This window comes from Pyrgilauda ruficollis, unplaced genomic scaffold (genome assembly GCF_017590135.1).
Source record: "Pyrgilauda ruficollis isolate IOZ18807 unplaced genomic scaffold, ASM1759013v1 scaffold8, whole genome shotgun sequence".
In the NCBI taxonomy this organism is placed as follows: Eukaryota; Metazoa; Chordata; class Aves; order Passeriformes; family Passeridae; genus Pyrgilauda; species Pyrgilauda ruficollis.
In genome coordinates, this window is record NW_024529932.1 from 8,331,639 (window position 1) to 8,355,251 (window position 23,613).

The 23,613-nt window shown below is 36.9% G+C and overlaps 1 protein-coding gene across 1 annotated transcript in view; it reads right to left on the reverse strand.

Annotated features, from left to right (window-relative positions):
- Positions 1-1,470: 1,470 nt before the first annotated feature.
- Positions 1,471-23,613, reverse strand: part of AASDHPPT (aminoadipate-semialdehyde dehydrogenase-phosphopantetheinyl transferase) — a 28,989-nt gene continuing 6,846 nt past the window's right edge. The window contains exons 3-6 of the mRNA XM_041487422.1: positions 16,158-16,279; positions 15,271-15,432; positions 8,329-8,406; positions 1,471-3,602 (exon numbers count right to left, since the gene is read on the reverse strand). Coding sequence (XP_041343356.1) covers positions 3,444-3,602; positions 8,329-8,406; positions 15,271-15,432; positions 16,158-16,279 — 521 coding nt within the window. The 3' untranslated portion in view covers positions 1,471-3,443. The remainder of the gene's footprint in view (positions 3,603-8,328; positions 8,407-15,270; positions 15,433-16,157; positions 16,280-23,613) is intronic.

A 23,613-nucleotide genomic window follows, 5' to 3' on the forward strand; every position in this document is an offset into this window, starting at 1 on the left:
CACTCTATGCTGACTTGCATAACCATCTTTTCACCTTTTTTGCAAATCATCTCCTTATTGCAGTGTCTTGGGTAAAGACAGTTGTTTAAGGTTGAGCTGTTGCCTGGATGTTTCCCAGAGCACACATACAACAACCTCATATACATTACTTCTGCTGATACATCTCTGATTTCTTCTTCAAGATGAGCATACTTGATTAACATCAGCGGCCTTGATCCCAAGAGACAGTAACAATCTACATCTTGTAGTTTACAGACTCTGTAAAATGCTGAGTGAACTCACATGGTCCACTTTTCCGTTACAGATTTTCACATCAAATGGCACCTGTCTCTTGTCACAGAGTTAATAACTGCCTTGAACCCAGTTTTACCCCCTGAAGCTCCTAACCCACTCGACCGTTTTTGATGTTAAGATACAAAAATTTTGAACAAGTCCAAAATAAAACACATCTATTCACTTTTAACAATCTTTTCACTGAAGACCAAAACTTCTACAATTTATTTTTTGGTCAGAGACTGTTAATAAATACTTCTCAGAAACACCGTGTTGATATGCCACCTAGGACAACCTAGCATCTAATCTACATCTGAAATCTGAGAATTTGAGAAACGGGAGGACAGGTCAATGATGATCCATAGGGAAAAAGTCTACCCAGCTGCAGCCACTGCTGGGAAAGGCTCATGTGGAGCAGAGCTTGTGTTTTTACAGCTTCTTACCCTCACAGGCATGTGGTACAGTTATGTCAAGGACACTATGCAGAAAACAAAACAGATGAAGGAATGGAGCTCTGGAGAAGGAAACGAAAGGCCCTGAGGCTTTTAGATATAAATGGGACAGAAGAATGATGGGAGACAGCAAAGGTCACCTCACCTGCTCTGGACTGGGCCAACAACTTGACCTAGCGAGGGAAGCTGGAGCTGTTCTCAAATGGCAGAGGGACTCCGTGGCCATTAGGACTGTATGCTGTGGACATGCAAGTAAGTCAGTGTTGTGGCTTGTGTGGAGAAAAGGCTCAATTATATTTTTATCAGCAAAAGGTGTGAGGGTGAATTAAAAAAGAAATTTATCTTTTTTACTGTGAAATTACATTAATTTATTTGTACACACTAACAACACTTATTTCAGTATGTGCCTCCACAGCACAGATATCCAGAAAAACTTACTTCTGACTTTAAGAAGGATCATTCACATTCCTAAGGAGTCAGAATGTCCTGCTGGCCTTTTAGCAGCATGCTTTTAGTCAAAAATTCCCTAACGATCCAGCTGCTCTTTCCCACTGAGGTAAAACAAGTATAACAATTGTGTCCATTTGCACTGACATGAAACAACCTGGCTCAAGTGGCTCTTCAAAAGGCATTACCATCACCTACCCTTATCGCTATTAAAATTAAAAAAGAGATTAACCTTATTTTTCAAACAGTTCAGTGTAAATTAAAAGACAGAAGAAATCACATTGTGAGAAACTGCAGTCTTCCAGAAAATTCTTTATGAACCACTCTAAACTAAGATTTTACTTCATGGAAAACTAACCAAAACAAACTCTTTCCAATTAGATACAGTCTTGAAAACTATCATATTTCTTGCAAGAAAACCAAGCACAATTTTCTAATTTAACAAAATTGGCTTCTCCTCTACTTACATGCAAGCACAATAATAGAAATAATTTCATTAATACTTTTAAAACTCTTTCCAATGAAAGAAAATGTCTGGTTTAAGACACTTATTTCATGCAAAAATAACTACTCTCTAATATGAAATTAATTCTCTTGTCCTCAGAAATCTAGATTGGAAATTCTTCTATTCAGCTTATCCCATATTTGCAGTTTGATTCATTGTCCTAGCAAAAAAATTGGCAACTTCAAACTGTCTGGCAAAGCTGCAATTGATGGGTCCAGTTACTGACTGGCATACACTGGACCTCTGTGGATTGCAAATTATTTATTGCAAGTTGAATTTCATTTTCCTAAAAGACAAAAAATCTGGAATACATGACTTAGAATTTGTATATAAAATATTCTGTATTTTTTTAAACTTCAGACATGAAGTTACTGAACATCTAATTTAGCCCCTGTGGAGACTGGAGGGAAGAGTCATTGCTTCACTGATTGGCAGTTTTGGAGGGGAACAAAAAGCAAAACATGAAAAACTGTGATTAGCATGCAGGATGAGAGACTCAGAAATGGAAAAAAAATTAATCAGCACTGGAAGCAGGAGAGTTTAGCAGCATGTTTGAATTCAGAATTATTCAGTGGAGTTCAGAACTCCAAATGCTTGTATAATACTTGTAACATTCATCCTCTCTCACAAAATTTTCTTCATCTTTGTAATAAGGCATAGATTCAGTGGTTACTCTACAAGTAGATTCTCCTTTTCATGGTGTACACCAGAACACAGGGTGCACACTAGTTGTACACAACCCCAAATTCAATGAAAATCTATGTTTAACTGTAGGATAGAAGGTAATTATCTTTGTGCAAAGATCATTCTGTTCAGTATGTTTTCTTAAATTTAGATGGACCACACTGTATCTATGATTTCTAAAAAGAAGATTGAGAAGTAATGGCACAAAACAGGATTCATTTTGAAAAAGAAGACAAAATATTTTAGATGTGTACTCAAGATCTACAGATCTCCAGAAACCTTCATTTGATGTTAGGACAGCAAAATGTTGTGTCATCAGACATTACAAGACTATTTGGAAAAAAGTAAATAGCTTTCTTTTTCTCTTTGGGCTCCCTCCCATGACTGACACAAATGCAAGCCAAGGAAAACTGAACTGCTGCTTGCCTTGCATCTATTGCTGAGAAAAAAAATACAAAAAAGAAGTGTTAAAAGACAAATACCAAGTAATGTACAGGAAGCTCTAATTAACAAAGATAAGAAGTGAAAAGACTATGAAATATTTGCAAGTTAATTCCCTGTCTCAAACTATTTTTGCACACATGTAGCTCCAAGACTGCTACAGACCTTTTCAGCCTGGCATTACACAAAGACCAAGTATTGTACAGCATAGAATTTGTATCATTTTTTTAATTTGTCCATCTGAGAATAAATGAATAATTTTTGTCAGAGAAAAAGCAGTATCATAATTTAAGCTTCAGCATAAATTAGTATGGAAACACATTTTTATATACTAAATACTTCTTCACTAATAAACAACATTATTGTACAACTGCTTTCTGTTCCTAGCCTGGATAATTACTGAAATGTAAGAACCACAGGCAAGGAGATGCAAAAAGGCTGATTTAGGCTTCTCATTCGGAATTCCTTCAGTAAGGAAATGTCTTCCTTACAATTCCAATGCAGTGCAATAAAAATCAGGTTGTCAGCTTAAATAGGGAAAGGTACATTTAATTTACATATGTGCACTTATTCCCATACTTCAAATTAAACAGGATAACAGCATAAGAACTTTGACAAGTTTCTTTTTCTTATATACAGTCTTATCTTGAATGTGAACTCTGTTTCACTGGACCCTCCTGCTTTGAACAGAAATTGTCCCAATATGCAGAATCCTCAGGCGCGACAGGAATACCAGATGCAACTAAATCTTCAAAAGTCAATACTGTAAATTGTGGTTGGTTAGGCTCCATGGAATGGACCTAATGAAAACACAGATTAGCATAACATTAATCAATAAATATCAATTTTCTTCCTGTAAAATTCTCTGTAAAATTTAAACTACACATTGCTTACTGAAGAAGAAAGAAGACAGTCTATATTTGAGACTAATGTCACTTCCCCTTCATTTAGGCTATGCAGTAACTATTAGAAGCATGTAACAGGCCATACAGAAAAATCAAGCTTTTTGTTGAAACACAGTTCACAAAACTGATGGAACAAAGGCTACAGAATGCTGCAAGTATGCCATAATGACTGTTTAAGTCCAGTAAAGAAGAGGAAGACTACCAACAAATTGTACTTCATTCTTCAGCAGATATGATTATTTGAGACAATTGTGCGAGGATTTATTCCACTAGGTGTGCTTGTTTGTACTCATTTTTATACCAGTAGTCACTGATGTTTTGCATGCTTCTCTCAGACTCAAGTGCTACTTAAACAGTAAAGCGGCCATAATCAACCCGCAATTCCCCATGTTAAAACCAATTAAATGTGGACTGAGATATTACAGATGATGGTGTCACACTCTCCATGTTCATCACTCCAAGTAAAAAAAAAAAAAATCACATTTCAAAGAAGAAAAAGATTTGGGTTGTTTTTTTTTTTTGAGCACGCTACTGCGCAGCCTGCTGTATGCCATCTCCAAATGTAATTGTTTGCAGACAGCAGGGCAGATAGTACAGCCTGCATGAATCAAACATAAACATAGTTGATTCTTCTAAATGGGTATTTGCTGGAGCGACCTATTCTTAATGTTTAATATTTCATAAAATTCTGTAGGGCTCCTCTGCAGTGGTGTTACTCAGTACATCAGACAAACGGACTCATTTTTGATGAGCCTGTCAGGGTCTCTCTGTGTGGCACTACAGCCCTCTGTTTATCAGCCACTCCTCCCAGTTTGGTGTCACAGCAAACCTGCTGAGGGTGCACTGCACCATCATCCAGTTCATTAAAGAAGGTCTTACACAGGACTGGACCAGTACTGATCACTGGTAACTGGCCTCCAACCAGACTTCGTACCTCTGTGACCACACCCTGGGCCCAAATGTTCAGCCAGTTTCCAGTACACCCCACTGTTTGCTTACCCAGCTCTCAGCATTTTTCTAGGAGGATCTTATGAGAGACAGTGCCAGAGACAGAAGGTAGTGAAATACAGGTAGACAATTAACCACTGCTCTAACCTCATCTACCAGGCCAGTCATTTCATGGCAGAAATGTACCAAATTGGTTGAGCATGATTTTCTCTTGGCAAAGGTAGGCTGACTAGTCCTGATGATTTCTTTGGCCTTGCTGCACCTGGAAACGGTGTTCAGGACTGGTGTTCAGCACTAGCTGTTCTACCACCTTTCCAGCAATCACAGTGAAGCTGTCAGACCTGTAATTGCCTGGGTCCTCCTTCCTCCAGTCTTCGGGCACTTCTCTCAGTCTCCATGATCAACCAAAGATTATTGAGAGGGGCCCTACAATGCCAGCTGCATCCCATAAGTATTACTGACTTACACACATCCAGTTTGCTCAAGCATTCCCTGACCTAATCCTTTTCCTCCAAGGGTGCATCTTCCTTGCTCCTTCCTCTTCCATCCCTGCAACCTGGGATTCCTGATGTCCAGCCTTGCTAATAAATACTGATGCAAAGGTGGCATTCAGCACCTCAGCCTCTTTCAACATTTGTCTTGTTGAGTAAAACCCTTCCCCCTTGGCTTCTTTGCACTAGAGAAGTGCTTCTTGTTGCTTTGAACATCCCTGGTCAGATTAAATTCTATTTGGGCTTTAGCTTTTTAAACTTCATCCCTGGATGCTCAGATAATATTTCTGTTTTCTTCTCATGTTACCCATCCTTGCTCCCACCCTCTGTATGCTTCCCTTTCTATGTCCACATTTGGCCAGGAGCTCCCTGTTAATCCATGCAGACCTCCTGGCCTTTTTGCCTGACTTCATATGCAGTGAGATGGAACTCTCTTGAGAGTGGAGGAGATGATCCTTGAATGTTAAGCAGCTTTCTTGGGCTCAGCTTTCCTCTGATGCCTTATCCCACAGGACCTCTCTTTGTCATTCGAGGAGGAGAAAGTTTGCTCTCATGTTAAAGATTGTCATCCTCACTGCCCTAGGATCCTGAACTCCACCATCTCGTACTGTTGGAATCCTGCAGCCACAGACAGATCTGTGACTCATCATGTTTATTCCTCATCCTGAGTGCACTGATGTACAGGCACTTCAGAGGCACTCCAGCACGTTGAGTTTCAGGAGAAGATTTGGGGAACTGTGACTTGTAGACCCTTCCTTACTTACATCCAAGTGCTGGAGGTGACTCAGTCCAAGGTCAGTTTTGAGAATTTTGTTATCCCTTTCCGTCACATCGGTGAAGGTAGGTCAGTAAACAGGCAAAAAGCAAAAATGCTCCACTTCAGTATTTGAGCAATAGGCTACTATTAAGAATAAATGTGGAGAACAACAAAATGGTTTGTGCTTGTTGTAACAACACAGAAGAACTCTTAGCTGTCAAGCAAAAAGCAAAAAAGACTGAGCTGCCTCTCACTTTACATCCCTTGCACAAGTGACATGGTGGTGAGACATTTCTGCTCATCTGACAATTTGGTAAAGCTGCAGGAATGGTGCCTAGAGCCATGCAAGTGACATTACAGATGAATACCTAATATGAACCAAGCCTCTGAGATAAGCAGTTGTTAACAGATGTAGTGTGAACTTCAGCACAGGCTTGTCTGAAGGAAGCGCATCCTGACCGAATGCATCACGACTCTTGTGAAGTACAGCAAGCAATAGATAGAAGACACCTTATATCCTAACACAGGATTTATAAAGAATTTTAAATGCAGCCATCTTTTATGGAGACTAGCCTCAGATAAATGTCTAGATCTAGGTTAAGAGCACAGATAAACATTCTGTTTCCTCAAGCATTTAGCAGTCACTAGCATTTTAATAAAATTGTTGACACCAGAGATTTTTAATTACAGTACATCGACATAACAATTGGTCTTTCCTGGGAATTGTAGGTATATGCCATCATTTTGTGAAGAAAGCTGAAAATAGATGTTCTTCAAGCAGGCCATAATGAATTACTCTTGCAATTGTAGAGAGGGAACAGACACAAACACTGACATCCTAAAACAACTGGGTAACATTTATACACACGTTAAGCTAGAATGAACAACTTTTTCTTTCAACACACCTAGCAATAAATAGAATAATTTTTACGGTTCTTCTAAAAAGAGAGAAGGCAATGTTCATTTTCTCCATGTTCCTGTTAGAAGGAGGCCTAAAAAGGCACAATGCAACAGTACATAAATTTTCACTTAATTTCCTTACTGGAGAGTCTCAGAATGCTCTCTTGTTCTGCTTAAAGTGACCTTTCTTCATTGAACTGAAATAATGAAATTTAGGCCATCAAAAATTTAGTCAGTGGACAAGGAAGCCTTTGAGACTCTTGATTCAAAGACTTTTCATCATAACCTTTGATATCATGACTATTTTTTCTATGGTACGTTTACGGTAAGTAACCATGATGGTGAAGTACTTAACACTTAAAAATCCTGGATTCTTGTAGAATGCTTAGGTAATTGTCTTTCGAAATAACAGCCACCTTCTTTTAACCTCAGACTAAGAATTATCAGTATTCCTGTCAGAAGGATAATGTGCAACCCACCAGGAACTTAAGTATGTCCTGCCAAAAAAAATGAACATAATTTCTTAGAAAAAATTTGCCCACTGATTTATCAGAGTAAATCCTCAAAGGGAGTTAAATACCTCTTTTTCTCAATCTAACCAATACTAGTTAAAAGGTCTGCATCCCTTTGTTATCCACATAGACTTTGTTACCATGATAGATAGTGTGCATTACCACTTCCATGCTTTTATCCTTTCCTATACTAATTTTCTTTTTTTTTTTTTTTTTTCTAGTTCCTGGTAGAATCTTTGTATCTAAATAACAGAAAACAACTAACCAATTTTCTTGTGAGCAACTACAACACCAGAGAAAAATCTGGCAATTTGTCACACTCTCATCTGCTGACTGTCTGGCTGTTTTGGCTACAACTTGCCAATCTGCCTGTCCCTTAAATTTGACTTTTATTGCTATTTTCATGACTGAGGTATGTTTTAAATTACACAGAAAATCATGAAAATCTTTTAAGTAGTTTTTCTCTTTCTCTCTACAGAGACACCACATGGAATGAAGACTAACACTGCTGCTCTTCCCATCTGTTGGTTGTTGCTGCTTGTCTCAAGGGTTATCTTGTCATAATGGTGTTTGAGCAATGGATCTGCTCTGGGATACACGCACCAACAGTCCCCCCCTATAATCAACTTGGTGAGGTGTCACACAAGTTTAGCAGTCCAGATTGGCTCACTGTTTCCATTTCCCTCTGTGAAAACCATCTCTCCCACATGAGTATTAGCAGGCTGTGACAATAATCACTTAATCTTCTCTTGAATGAACACATTAAATACATGCATTACAGACTTGATATAATCAGTGCTGTCCTCTGAAACTATTTCTCCTTCCCAGACCTTTCCTGAAATAGGCACAACAGAACTAGAGGAAACACTTCAGTAACACTGCTTGGTTCTGGTTAATACCATGCCTAAGATAAGCCTTCTTGGCCCTGTATATGAGATGACACACTTTAAGCTACAGCGTAAGTTTATATTCAAATGATCACCAAGAGATGACACTACTTCACAATTCCTTACATCAGAATCCTTCTGTACAAATCCCTCCTGTTTCCCAAGCGCCACTGCAACATGATGATTGTCATCCAAGCGGGTTTCCTAGTGAAGATGAAAAATGGCAATGTAAATGCATTTTCTTTACTCTGTTTCCAGAGTATAGACTATATAAGTATTTACAGTATGGTTCAGAACAATAGCACAAGATCATTTAAAATACTTTAAAATAATGACATTCAAAAAGCAATAGTACTTGTCAGCAGCTTTGTAGGAGAGCTCAACGATGCAGATACATTAAAATGTTCACAGGGCTGAGGACAGATTACTATGGGTTACCACCACCTTATCCATTTGTAGATATTTGCATTCAAGTGTGTGATCTAAGCATTCCTTTACCAGTCCCTTCTAAGCTCAAAACCATATAACCCATCTTAGCTATCCTTTTCCAGTGAGATGAACTGTGAACCTCAAGAAGGTATTCTGAAAAACAGTGATGTCCGTGCAAACTTAAACCAATTACTCTCTCCCTCTTGGCTTCAGACAGCATGTAAGAGCACAACTTTGAATTCCTGACATAGTCTGAGTACTGCTACGTGTAAATATGAATCAACATTTTTACATGTAGAACTATATATTTAGTAATATAGTTTTTTACCTATTTAATAGTTTGGTTTGAAAGTGTTTTATTCTAGAAAGACTAAAAAATTATCCTAAACCATTTCAGGAAAAAGAACCCCAAAGACATTTACTGTTTCTGAATAACGCTTATTCCACAGCCAAGCCATTGACTTTTAAAAATATATATATATCTAAGGGGATGAAATAAAATTTTCCCTGCTGATTTATTCTGAAGTTTTCATGTAATTTCTAAACTAGAAATAAAGAATAACAAGAATTTTTCCTAGGAAGGTGATCCAATATTGCCATTAGTTTGAAAATTAGAAAGTCATTGGGATTTTCTCCTGGGACTTAAGACTGAATCTCCAATTTTGGCTTCCTTAGGAAATATTCTAACTGCTGCACTATACTATAATATAAAGAAAGCACCCTGATTTCCTCCTATTTCCTCTGACAGGTTGTTGGTTGCCTCATTTTTCTCTCCTTTTAATCTAAGCAAAATGTCTTTTAGAACAATGGTGTCAGTGTGCATCGGGCTTTTCTACAGTTCATCTACTATATAGAATTTTCAAAGGCTTAGGTTGCCAGGATACCATTTCTGTCATACCAAAACAGCCCTCTGCACACATATATATATATATATATATATATATAAATATTTTTATTTTTTTTAAAAAAGCCAAGCTGCTCAGCTCAAATCTACTCAGCCAAGGCAGCAGCCACTCCAGTCATGTGCAGCACCAGTACAACTGTAAGGTTGGGGGATGTGTCCGGCAAACCTGGAGCCTTGGCTGAGAGGTGCTGGTCTATGGTTTTACTTCGATCTCTTCAACACCAAAACTGTGCTTTAGCAGTGAAGTTTAGAACTCTCACCTACTTAAAAAAAAAACAAACCATCAAGCTTGTGTTGTCATACCTTTCTGCAAAGTGCTAGTAAGAAAATGAATATTTCAATTCTGTCGAGATTAAGAAAAAATACTTAATATAAGAAAAACTAATAAACCTACAGAATAAGCAGTACTTTATATGACTGCAAGAGCTATAAATGTACTTCCTATGGGGTATTTTACTGGGTTTTCCACTCCTTTACTAGGATACAAAACTGAAAGTAAGTCAAGCATAAAGAATGCTATCTCAGAGGTAACCACTTGTAGTCAGTGTGCACATTTCTGTAACTTCCTCAAAAATAAGAAAGACTATGAATACTAGGTGCTTGATCAGGTGTTGCTAAACCGCTTCTGTAGTTCTGGGATGGCAGTGTTTTGTGTTCTTCTAGATAGAAAAATTACTATCCCTTTTTAATTACTTCGTTTTCCACTCTTCTTTCTTTTTTTTTGCATGTCCAAGAGGTCAAGGACAGATCGGAACAGAGGGCACAGTACAGCACATTCAGCAATGGCTTACACCTGTAATCAGAAGCCTACAAACAGCTTTAAGCACAGAATTTTCTTTTTGTGAGGTCAACTTATATTACTTCTTGTTTGTTCAACTAAAAACATATTACAGATACTATTTCACATATTGTTAGGAAAATCATGGTTTTTTTACGTTCAAAGCTGCATTTAACAGGCAGTGATTGTTTAGATAGACCTTCCCTGCAGAGACCCTGCCCAATGAACAGTAAATGAAAAAAAGTTCCATTTCATTTATTTCATTTATCCTCTGTGGTCACAAGAGAGTTTTCAGCATCTTACAATAAAACATAAACTATGTCCTTCATCTATCTTTGCTGTTTCAGAGCAATGTAAATCCAAATGAAATACAGAAAGGAACATCTTTCCTGGCCTTTACTAGTGGCCAGCAAAAACCTTAAGCAATGGAATTAATGAAACATACTGAAACTATAAAAAACAGTGGATCAGCTTGTTTCCCTGGAGATATTGCTATACCAGTTTATAAAATTAGTATCTTAAATGGAAATAGATGATTAACAAAAAGAGGACAATCCTATAGAATTCCTTCAGGGTAGGGAGATTGTTCTATTAAGACTCCTCTCTATAAACCAGAAGTCATATAATGGACCAAAATTTGTTTTTGTCTGCACAGAACAAAAGTGTTACTAGAGCACACAGAGATTTACAATGATCTCATTTCAAAGACTCGGCAGAACGATGTGTCTGGAATTCAAATCACTATGAATTCACTCAACAACAGACAGCTTATGATGAATCTGTATCTTCCCAGCTAGCAGAACTGATTGATGAGTGAATCCAGTTGGATTAGCTAGTCTTAGAAATGAAAGTTTCTATTCTTATTTATTCCTGACAATGCAACAGGATTAACTTCTCTTATTGAGGGTGAAAGATGCCAACTACAGTTGCACACCAGCAATTACTAAATATGTTTCAAATTGACCCAGGCAATCTCTCTTTTGAAATTCATGTTCTGGAAGTAATTTATTTGCATATAAACAAATCAAGCAAATATTTGTTGTGAAAAAATGCAAAAAGTTATCTGTGCAACAGCAGTCCTGCCAGGTGATTCTTAATCCCAGAGCAAAGTTTAGGACAAATCATGTGCTTCCTGTAGAAAATAATTGTATCCGAAGTTGAAATAGGCACAAAAACAAGTGCGTTATGTCTCATTTAAGATTCTTCTTTAATATCGATTCCAGTAAGTACTATCCAGTTATTCTTCCTGATCAATTGTACACAACTGGGACGAATAAGGGAAGGGTCACAAATACATTTAACATTTTGCAAATCACTAACTAGGAATTTATTTTTCATAATCTCATAGAATGGCTTACATTGGAAGGGACCCCAAAGATCATATCGTTCCAACACCCCTGCCTTGGACAGGGACACCTTCCATTACACCAGGTTGCTCAGGGCCCCATCCAATCTAGCCTTAGACACTTCCAGGAATGGGACATCCACAACTTCTCTGGGATACCTTTTCCTGTGCCAATATACTTTTCCATACACAAGATCTGCTACAAATCTGTCTATCTTATAAACTTACATTGATCTCTTTAAATGATGGAACTTTTCATAGCTGTTTTCAATAAACTTCTTCCGTTTTTACTAGAATTAACTACTAATTCCTTCTTGTCATCGTAGTAGGCAGCTCATACCACACAGCAGGACGCTATGAGAAACTGGAGTCCTTGACTTTGTTCCAATGTGTTAACAGCACTGTTCTCATCCTGAATTCAAAACACAGCAGTATGCCAGCTACTAAGAAGAAAATTAACTGTACCAGAGATGAAACTACGACAATTTCCCAAGTCTATTTTCTTCAAAGGAAGTAAACGGAGCATATAGAATAACCCATAATAATCATCATCATCATCATCATAATGACTCCATACTAAATCAACACCCTGACAAAATACTCTTATCACTCTTCACTGGCCTAGCTGTCCTTTAGTTATTGCCAAACAAAGTCACCTTTTTAAAATGAGGAAAGTATGTACTGTCTACATGAATAAAGCATATTCAACATATACAGCAGACATATCTTAAAATTAAATTGATGCTTTTAAACAAAGCTTTTTTTCCTCCAACTCCTTCCAAAACAGCTGAAGGGAATCTGCGTAGCACTCTCTAGAGTAATATAAAAAAAAAGACCCTAAATCAAGACCAAACAAGAAGAGCCTGTTTCTGATCAATTGCCTTCCACTCAAGCCAAAAAATGTGGGGTGTGAATGAGGGCAAAGATATCCTGAGCAAAACTAAACCCTTGGTAAAAGGACAACACACAGTCAACTACATGACATAGTAGTTAATTTGGTATTTACAATGATATAAGACAAACCTTTTTTTCACTGTTCATAGAAAAATCTATCTCCAATTTGAATTGGCTTTGCTCCGACTGTGAACAGTTACAGGGTGTCTAAAAAGTGTCAACTTTGATTTGTTCTGATTCATTAGTATTTCTCTTGACCTTTTAGTCATGACAAGCGTAAGGTGGAGGATCTTTTCCTGGTCTTTATGAATTTAAAGTTATCTTTTTCATATTACATGGTACTTTCTGAATAAAATTTCAGAATATTTTGCGCAATTTAAATGGATAAAATCCCCTTTACGTCTCCCTTCCATTTTTAGTAAATTAGCTTCTCTTTAAAACTGAAATGAAAAAATCAAAAATATGTGATAATTGAATTTTAAACAGTCTTGTTCTCTTTGATCATTTCCTTTCACTAAGATATAGGCAGTTCTGAATGTAAAAGTGAGGTTAATATTTTTTTTTATTTGATAGAAAAAGCTCCCTAAAGTAAAATTGGCACAACAGGGAACCTAAGGAAAAGACTGTATCAGTAATATGTAGTTTTACAAGTGACTCTTTCAGGTTTCTCCAAATTAGTGTTTTCAGCTAAAAAGTTATTTCAAAAATCTGATGATACAAAAAACCCCCAAACTTTTCTAAGTAAGAAAATGGACACAAAATTTAAAAAAACTTGGGAAGAGACAAAAGAGTAAAGCAACGCTTAATTTTTGGCCCTCTGGAGATTGGTAACTGTAAAATATTTTATTTATTTTAATGAATGTTGATATTTAAAAGAAATTATATCCCAACTGAGCTTGTATTTAAAGGAAACTTGATATTAAGCCCTTTCTTTGAAATACAGGAATCTGCCTCATTATAATGCTGCACTCTTGGGAAGCAGGTTGGCAAGCGTGGAAGTGGAGACATTCCTCAGACAAAAACTGCACGAATGTTCTAACAGTAATTACTAAGTAATATGGAAAATCCAAACAATTAGAAAGCATTTAAGTATTACAGGGAGCAATCTGCATCATCATCTTCAGGCTATTTCTGTCAATCAACCACAGGCACATCAAAGTCCAAAATTAGGAGCTCTAGAATTCAATGGAGACAGGCAGTTGTTCCCTTGGCCATGGGGCACTGCAGCAACACAGAAAGCATTCTGGCACAAGAGATATCACAGGCCTTCCCAATAACTTCCTTTGCCAGTGTAATTCCAACTAGCGAATTTCATGACATGCTAATATTGCTATACTATAAAGGAGTTGAGTAAGAGGACTGATTTAGTATGCATAGACTTGTAACACAAAACCAAAAATGGACAGGAATGCTGAATGAAGGAATGAACTGTGAGGAAAGAAACTCATACTCTGAAATTAAACATTACTGGAACATTCATGCTTTCAGACCACATACACAGCGTATGTGTAGTTTGTATACTAAAGAAAATAAATATACAGCAGAAATTTGTCATTTAGACAGTTCTATTGGAACAGCCGTCTCCAACAACACAGGTATTTTCAAAATGCAAATATGTATTTGAAACTGAATAATCTTACTGAAAAGTGCAATTGACAGTTTGTTCCATTTTTTGCTTTTTTTAAAGGGGTTAAACAAACATGCCTCTGGGGTGTAGAGATATGGGGTTGTCATTTATTTTGTTTTTAAAGCTTGTTTTTTAGGTAATTAAATAATTTGAGATTACTATGAATCAGAATCATCTCAGCTGGAATACACCTTCAACACCAGCAAGTCCGACTGTTAACCCAGCGCTGCCAGGTCCATCAGAAAACATATCCCTATCAGTTTTTCCCCATGTATCCTTTAAGCTACATGAGATGGTATTTTCAAAATGCAAATATGTATTTGAAACTGAATAATCTTACTGAAAAGTGCAATTGACAGTTTGTTCCATTTTTTGCTTTTTTTAAAGGGGTTAAACAAACATGCCTCTGGGGTGTAGAGATATGGGGTTGTCATTTATTTTGTTTTTAAAGCTTGTTTTTTAGGTAATTAAATAATTTGAGATCACTATGAATCAGAATCATCTCAGCAGGAATACACCTTCAACACCAGCAAGTCCGACTGTTAACCCAGCGCTGCCAGGTCCATCAGAAAACATGTCCCTATCAGTTTTTCCCCTATGTATCCTTTAAGCTACATTAGACGATACTGATAATTTCTTACCAAATCTGAAAGGTAGATATTTTAGTGATAAGCCCCAATAACTCTGAAGAAGGAAAACAAAAGCCTAAACTCCATGATTCAGACTACGGAGACCAAAAATTCTAGACCAACTGATGAAGAACTTTAAAATCTTACACCTGTTCAAGAAATCAGGCCTGAATATATTTCTGTGAATCTCTTGCATAGGAATGTCGTTCCCAGAGTGCAGGAAATATATTCCAGGCACAGGAAGACACAAAAAGACATTATGACTAATCCTTCTATGGGGTGTCTTTGCAATCTTAAAAAAATATTTAAAATGCTGCAGATTTATATTCTAAGTTTTGATAATATAAGCTCAATGGGGTTCTACAGAGGAAAGATGCAACGCTGCTATTAAAAAAAATCAGACATGCAATGCAATGATAAGGAGTTGAGACTGCTTATCACTTGTGAAAACATTTCCTTTACCTCAAATGTCCACTCCTCTTCTTTTTCTCCATCCAGAAGCATTTTTGTCTCCTTATACACCTTCCCTATTTCCAGTTGCAATGGAGACACATTAAATTCAATTCTTTGCAAGTTAAAGCCAATTCCAACTCCAATGGCTTTCAAGAAGCTTTCTTTTAAGGCCTAAAAGACACAAAAATGTATTTTATTTATACTGGCTACAAACTGTTTTTTTAAACTGCTATTTACTGCTCTATAAACATTACTTCTGAGCATATATTGCAGATAAAATAAATTTAAGACTTACACTACTGTAAATGTGAGGGTAGACTGATGATATTATCAAGAGAAAAAGTTATCAGCATACTTTATACCCAGCCTAACCTGCTGCAATAAAATAAATATACAACTGAAATTATTCAGTGGCACATACAGATACGAATGCTTTACCTTGTTCTGGCTTTGTGTTTAAAACTACTAATAAATACCATTGGAAATGTCAGCTATACTATGGTTCTCATAGTTATTCTGATATTAAAATAATCAATGAAATATAAAGTCCAAGAATATCTTCACACGAAATGGTATCAGGCAGCACCAGGGGAGTTTATATTGGATAATGAGAGAAACTTTTTCATCAAATGGTTTTTCAAGCATTGGAACAATCTGCCCAGGAAAGTGGTTGAGTCACCCTGAAATTCTTTAGAATATGGGTAAATGTGATTAGGATGCTTAGGAACATAGTTTGGTGGTGGATTTGATGATCTTAGATGTCTTTTCCAACATAAGCCATTCTATGATTCTACGCAAATACAAAAAGATTACATTTTTACTATAATGAAAATAAAAAATTATATCAGAAAAGAATGTGAACATTTGCAGACTTTAAATAGGAAAAGAAGTATTACCCAGTGCCGATAAAACATATCCAGCTGCATCCATTCATTACTCATTGACTTGATTACATCCCACTCTGTTTCAGTAAACTGTCGCTTCATTATGTGAAAGAAATTTGGAATTGAGCTACTACCTATAAATCAGACAGAGATATTTACAGAAATTTTAACAGAGCAGTAATAATAAGCAAATTAATTACCTCACATTATTGCTCTAGAAAAAATTCGCAAGAAAAAAAAAAATTATGAACCAACTCTGCTCCACAATTTGAATTTATACAGCCTCACAGCAGTGAGCTGATGGTGGTTCAGGATGCAGTATTTCCAGCATTCTCTAAAAGGCAAAGTATTTAACCAATGATAATTTTATATAAACATAAAAAATTTATATTCAACTACAAAAGCAGGATATACAGTCTCTGGCATCTGACAGCTTGATCTAGTAACATTTTATAAAACAGCATGCTGTTTGTCAAAATTTATCAAGCTATTCTGCCTCCCACCCTTGGATGCTGGGATACAGAAGAAACACTTTTTTAAGCACTTGTATAAGCACAGTCTTCTGAATTTATCACATACATATTAAGCTATTTGGATTGGATTTATTCTGGAAGAAAAATGTGGGTAGAGAGGTGCCCATAATAACAGTAAGAAATATACCAACAGGAAAAAATCCTCCAGAAAACCCAGCCTCAAACTACCAAACCTTCAAATCCTTAGATTACATTTAAGCTTCCTCTAAAAATAATCACAGCTGTGTGGCACTGCAGCAGCTCTTTGGGGACTACACCACTTTTCCCCACTAGTCTAAATTTACCTTATTGAAGACACTGCAGTGTGTGGTTATATGGATCAATGGCATTTCTATGGTACGTTGAAATCTATGCACCTTGTTACAAGCTTGGCTACCCATAGCCTATGTTAATCAATATCCCATGCAAACATGCAAGTTCAACTGGGCTTACAGGTGGCTAAAGGGACAATGGCAGAAAACAACCTCTTTTCTCTAGAAGGGATAAAAAAATCTGGATAGAGACAATTCCACATGTTGAGACAATTTCTTTGATAGGTTACTCAATGTTCTTACTAAAAATATAATATTAGTCATATTTAATCCAAAACATTTTCCCCCTCCCAATACCATGCTCCTTTGAAGAACCCAGTCACTAAATAATTGCTTAAGATGCAGATTCTAACTGTAGTTGTGCCAGTAATTCTTTGAGATGGGCAAGGAACTTTCCTTTTCTATGCTCATGTTCCCCATCCTAAACCAAGGGTAAAGGCATCAAGCCTTCTCTATAAAGTGGTTATCTTATACAGATATCTAAGCAGTAAATAAAACCAGGCAGCAATAATAACCGATCTGGACAAACCAATGTTACACTAAAGCACATATTCAGGTTTTCTCACAATTTCCAAACCATACTGCAAAGTGTTATCTGACATACACATCCCACAAGACATGGCAGTGACTCTTCAGAGATGCTCTCAATTGCATTTTAAAGTGAACACCTTAAGAGAGAATTTTTTTGACAGCTGCAGCACTTGGCTAATGGAATGATCCAGAACAGTCTAAGGACAGGACTAACTTCCCTCTGGAGAAAATAACAGTAGAAAAAAAAACCAACCACAATGTTAAGTATGCCTTAATGAATTAGCGAGGCAAATTCCATATCCATCTACTTACACAAGCCAACTTTCATGAAAAAAAAAAAGAAAAAAAAAAAGAAAAAAAATTGTTAAACTTGGAGAAAAGTATTTTCTTTCAGCTCTGTGTTTGTATGGCCCATTTTACAATCAAATAACTACAAATAACTACATTAATACCTGCTCTAAACAATCCCCTTTTTTTCCCCACTTCTCTCTTTTCTCGAGTATTTAAGACAACAGTGGTGAGGCTCCAGCCTGCTCTTGTAATTCAAACTACAAAACATTCCAGAACGTCCTGATGTACCCTTCCTTCTCTATTACTTTCAGAGTTCTCCTCTTTTCAATAACCCAGGACTACCAGAGAAAACCACCCCAGACTATTCACACACTACCTTCAGCATGTAGAGGTACATAAAGGCTCCTGCTTTGTCAGTCCTGCATGTGGTGAATACACTTCATGCTTAAACCATTTAGTACACCAAGTGCATATCAAACCCATATGCTACTGCTTTCTTCCTCATTGTTCACCGTTTTCTTGTCCTAGGTTTCTTCAACTGTTCAGCTACCCTTCTCAACACTCAAGTTCAAATTCACACAGCACTTTCCCCTCCACTCGCACCGTCTGTCACGTTCCTCCTTTGAAAAGCTCGGGCACCACTTTGTCCTTACGTGCACTCACTCCCTCTCTCCTTAAGGCAGCACAGCTGCTTTGCTCTGAGGAATGGATCAGGATTCCAATTCTTCACAAGTTATCTGCAGTACCACAGCTTGCCTAGTCCATTTCCCCATATTTGCTTCAGTATCAGAGACAGATTCACAGCACAATGGGGAAAATGTAGGTTGAAAAGGACCTTTGGAGACCACCTGGTCTAACCTTCTGGCGAAAAACAGAGCCTTATGTTGGGTTACCCAGGGCTCTGTCAAGCAGAGTGTTTCACCCCTTCTCTGGGGAACCTAGTCCACTATTCTACTGTTCTCATGGTGCAGACTTGTTCTACAGAGACAGAACTCCCCCTGAAGCAACCTGAGCCTGCTGCCTTTTGCCCTGTTCCAGTGCACCCTCATGAAGAGAACTATGTAAGTCCTCTCTGCAGCTACATTTCAGGGAGGCTGTGATTAGATTCCCCTCTTCAGAACCTTCACCTCTTCAGGTTCAACAAACCCAGCTCCATCAGCATTTCTATATCAGTCAAGTTCCCCAACCCTCTAAACACTTTGGTGGCCCTTTGCTAAACCCCCTTCAATGTCTCATGACACAGGAGATATGAAGGGGACAAAACTAGAAGCAGCAGAAAGTTTCTGTTTAAATGGTATGTTTCTTGCTTTTAGTTTGATTTAAAAAAAACAGCCTCAATACTTGCCACAATTTATAAAAAAACTTCCTTTGAAAGAATTGGAACAAATCCATATAGCAATTAATTATTTGGTTTTAAATTTGCATTTCTAAAGTAGCTTCCCCTTGTCAACTTATTTCAGAAATAAACAGACTTACTAAGTAAGTACTTCTTGTCAGGAAATGGAGTTCTTCAAAATAACTAAGTCCTTTTACTGCTGAGCATTAATTATATTGCCCTCTCTGATTTTAAAATACATGCCTTGTTAATAAACTTTTAAGTACAGTAGCTCCTTAAGAATATAAACTGACTAATCTTTCAAAAATTGCATTCTAGTCATTAAAAATAAGATCTAAATCTAAAGTTAAGTTTTTTCATTGAATTAGAAGCACATAGCACCCTGGAAATTTCAGGAAGAGTGAGTGATACTGGAAAAAATACTCCAATATTAAGCCTGGAAAGTAAACACGCTATATGCAGGTAAGTGTCTGTGCTCATATGTGCCTATGTCTCTGCATTTTGTATTTTTTGCATGAGCTATTTACATTAATACATAATGCCATGTTTTCCACTGCAATGACAACTTGGTTTTTGTTAAAATTTTTTGAAGACTAGGAAAAAAATATGCTTTTTTTTTTCCCTGTAGAACAGTAATGCCACAGACCAGATATAAAAGACTGATTTTAAAAAGAGGCAGGAGTGAAAAATAAGGAAACAGACTATATTCTCTAGTCCTGTTTGCAAATGCACTGTAGAAACAGTACATAAATACACCGTAATTTCCCCCCATTTTTCTGCCTGCTAAAGAATCCCAACAAGCTGCATTTGTAGGAAGATGAAGGCAATCAGAATTAAGATCCATGTAAACTCTGATGCTATTAATAGTGAAAATTACTACCTGTAAGGCTAATACAGAATTTTTTTACATTTTTACAAACATCACGTTAATCATAAGTCAGCTTTGGTAATACAATGTATACTTCACAAAGGCAGGGTACAAACTTATACCAAAAATTATTAAAACCATGCCATGCATTCTCAAAAACAATGAGAAGAGTAGACGATCAACCATCTTCACTTCAGGTTTTATGAGTTTACAGTCTTCAACTTGGTTTGGTCAGATACAAACAAACTAGCTTATACAGCTACTACTGCCAGCTCATTGATCAACTAATCTCCTGAAAAACACAACAAACAAACAAAACCAAAAAAAACTCAAAACAAAAATACGAAACAAATCCCAGAATGCAAACAGCCTCTTCACCAACTTGAACTGCATAAAAGAAACAGGTCAGTGATTAAGAACCAATTATCTAATCAATACAATCAGTTCACTCTCAGATGGAAAACAGGTAAAGTGGCAATGTGACATCTTACACACAGCAAAACAAACAACTGAAGCGTGAACAGCTCAATCTACCTAATAGTGTGAAACACAATACAGCTGTGGAGCTCCTAGACTAACCAACTGTAGTGGATGAATGTTTCAAGTCCTGGATGCTTAGGCTGACAATCCTTTTGGTGTAGGACCATATTTGATCACATTTTACTGTCTCTAAAGGAAACCAAACTGACCTGATACAGAGAAAACATGTCTGCTGCAACAGATGCCCAAGCCCTAATTGTTTATTAATACAACTAACCCTTGTACAGACGTTTAGAAACAACACAAGGCAAATAATTAGCGAGATAAATGAGTAACTTACAAGAACCAGATAGAACATTAACAATGCATGTTTTCTCAATCTACTAGCTCACACAGCTTTCGTGTGAATTGGAAATTGGATTTACATTCTCTGACCTCCACACTTCCTGTCAGTATCCTGCAATTCTCCCAATTACATGTATGTTAAACATCTATTCTTGTTCTGTTAACGTTGATGGGTTTTATCTTGGCATACTCCAGAGAAGCACTAACTCTAAAATGCCTGAAAATTTGACATTGCCTCTTACCAATTACTCAACATTTTGCAGATTATAAAATGTTAATCTGGAAAATTCAGTCATAAAGATACCGAAATAATTTGATAACGTTTGATATTTTCTCTGCAGATAGCATCATTAAGTCTCTGCAATATTAGAGAAACTGCTAAGGTTTCAGCTGCATTAATGTGGTTGGGTCTAACAGCAGTGATGAAGATTTAGAGCAAGCTGCCTTGATAGTCAATGAAAACAAAAAGAAGTAAACAGTCATAATGGCTTAGATAGCTCTACCTCTAAAACTTGACTGGAAAAACAGTAGCTATTACTTGGTTAAAAAAACCCCAAAATAAAATTAGAAACTGTTAACAGCATACCTCATAGCTGATCAATTTAAAGACAAGTAGCACACAGTCTGCAACAGATTCAAGCTTTTTGTCATTTATTCTAAAAATTAAAAAAATAATTCCAGATCCTCTCAAATTTTGTTCAGACTCCAGAATATTTCTACATGTTCTTTCCATGCCAAACATTCAGGTGGAATAAACACTTGCTATTGAAGATCTTGCAATCAAACACACCTGGGTTCAAGCTCATGGTTTTAGCTTACTTCTGAGTGGAGAAAATAAAAGCATTAAAAATACAAAAGGTCTTAATATCACTAATATGACTCAGGGACCTCAAATTCTTTGAGAAAAAGGCACTTACAACTAAATAGTGATAGCAAATAAGAAAACCAGCAGTAAAAAAAATAAGAAGTTATGCTGCATCACACTAAAACACAACCCTCAAAATCGAAATAAACATAAAAAATACACTTTCCTTGATAAAGCAAGTCATGAGGACACAACTACAGATGTAAAACAAGGAGTCCAGATAGTGTCTGACCACCTACAGCCTTACACTACCCAGTACCACCAAGCCACCAGATCTCTGAGAAGTATTATTACCTTTCATGAAGTAATATACTAGAAGGTCTTTCTACACAATCAGAGATATTGACTGAGATCTTAGGCAATTAATCCCTTGCTTTAAAATTACGATTTTAAAGAAAACCTACAACTTAATATAATTTACTAGTCCACAAAAACAGACAAACAAAAAAAAAAAAAAAAAAAAAAAAAAAAACCAAAAAAAGGAGATTTAATCACAATAGCAGATCTCCCTCTCACAGTTTATCAAGCAGGAAGAGTTAGGTGTTTGGTGACAGTGTAATTATAGGGAACGCAGGCCCATCTTTAAGAAGCTAACACCTCTGCAGACCCTGGGGTTGCACTGGAATCCAGTTGGTACTTGGCACATAAAATACTATACGGGATAAAAGGGGTGGGGGGGTAGCCAAGTCTCAGTACCTAAGTTATCCTCATCTTCCACATGAATTTCACGACAGGATTCACACTTTCTAACACCTCCTTGATCTGACTAATGCAAATTTTTCCTGGGAAGCTCTGTGACCTTAGAAAGCAGAAGCTGATTCAAACTGAGCTGTTTCCCTCAAAGAGTCTGATGAGATGTCTCCTCTAAATTTGGTGTGGAAATAGTCCTCAGTACGGAGACACGCACTCTGGGACTATGTCCTTCAACCTCATGATATCCTATGCAGTAAATGAATCCAATGAGCAAGAGAGTTGCTCTTTAATGGCAGAAGTCAGGACACTGCACAGAAGCCTGTCCCAGAACATGATTTGCACAGCCAAATGCAGTAAAAATAACCCTTATTTTCCCACCTCTGTCTGTACACCATCCTTCCCTCTTTTCCCCCTTCATAATGAAGTCCTAAAAACCCCACATGATGACAGAAGTAGTATTAGTGTTTTAAACTTGGGAATCAATCTCTCCTACATAAGGACATTCTTTAGAAACAAATGAACAAAAATCCAAAAAACCAAAACCTTATGAAGCCTTTTGTTTGGCTTGCCCGCAGATGAAAGACTGTTTGTCTCACTTGACAGCTAAAATCCAGCATGTTTTGCTTTGTTAGTCTTCCCACAGAGAAGAGACAGCAGTCAGCTAGTCACTGGCATGTTGTCCCCCCACATCCTTCCCCTTAACATCACACAAATTAAATTTTGCCACTACAGGAGCTGTCTTTTATCCAGCCAAAATATACAAGGAAAGATGCAAGTGGAAGATAAATGTGCTGCAACATGGCAAAAGCAGATGAAAAAGCAGAGGCTCACAGATGAAAAACTGATGAACTTCAATGGTCTATTCACCTGTATCAGCTGTATCTACTCTTGTAGATATCATTGCAAGTGTTTGCTTTGCTTTTATTAAATTTGTTTTTACTAGGAAAGAAAAAGGAAGATATACATGCTTAACACAGAACCCAGCAAGTCTGATGAACAAACCGGAAAACTGTGCAGGGCAAGTAATAACTTTTTAATACATTGCAAAATTGGATTTTCTATCAAAATACAACACAGCACATAATAGCTATGAATGTTTAAAATTCCCAGCACCAACCCAATAAATGGAAAGAAAATACCTACCTGTGGAACTAGCAAATGTATCCCAATCTTAACACTCCAGAAAATCTGACATAACATAAGCAACCTGTCATC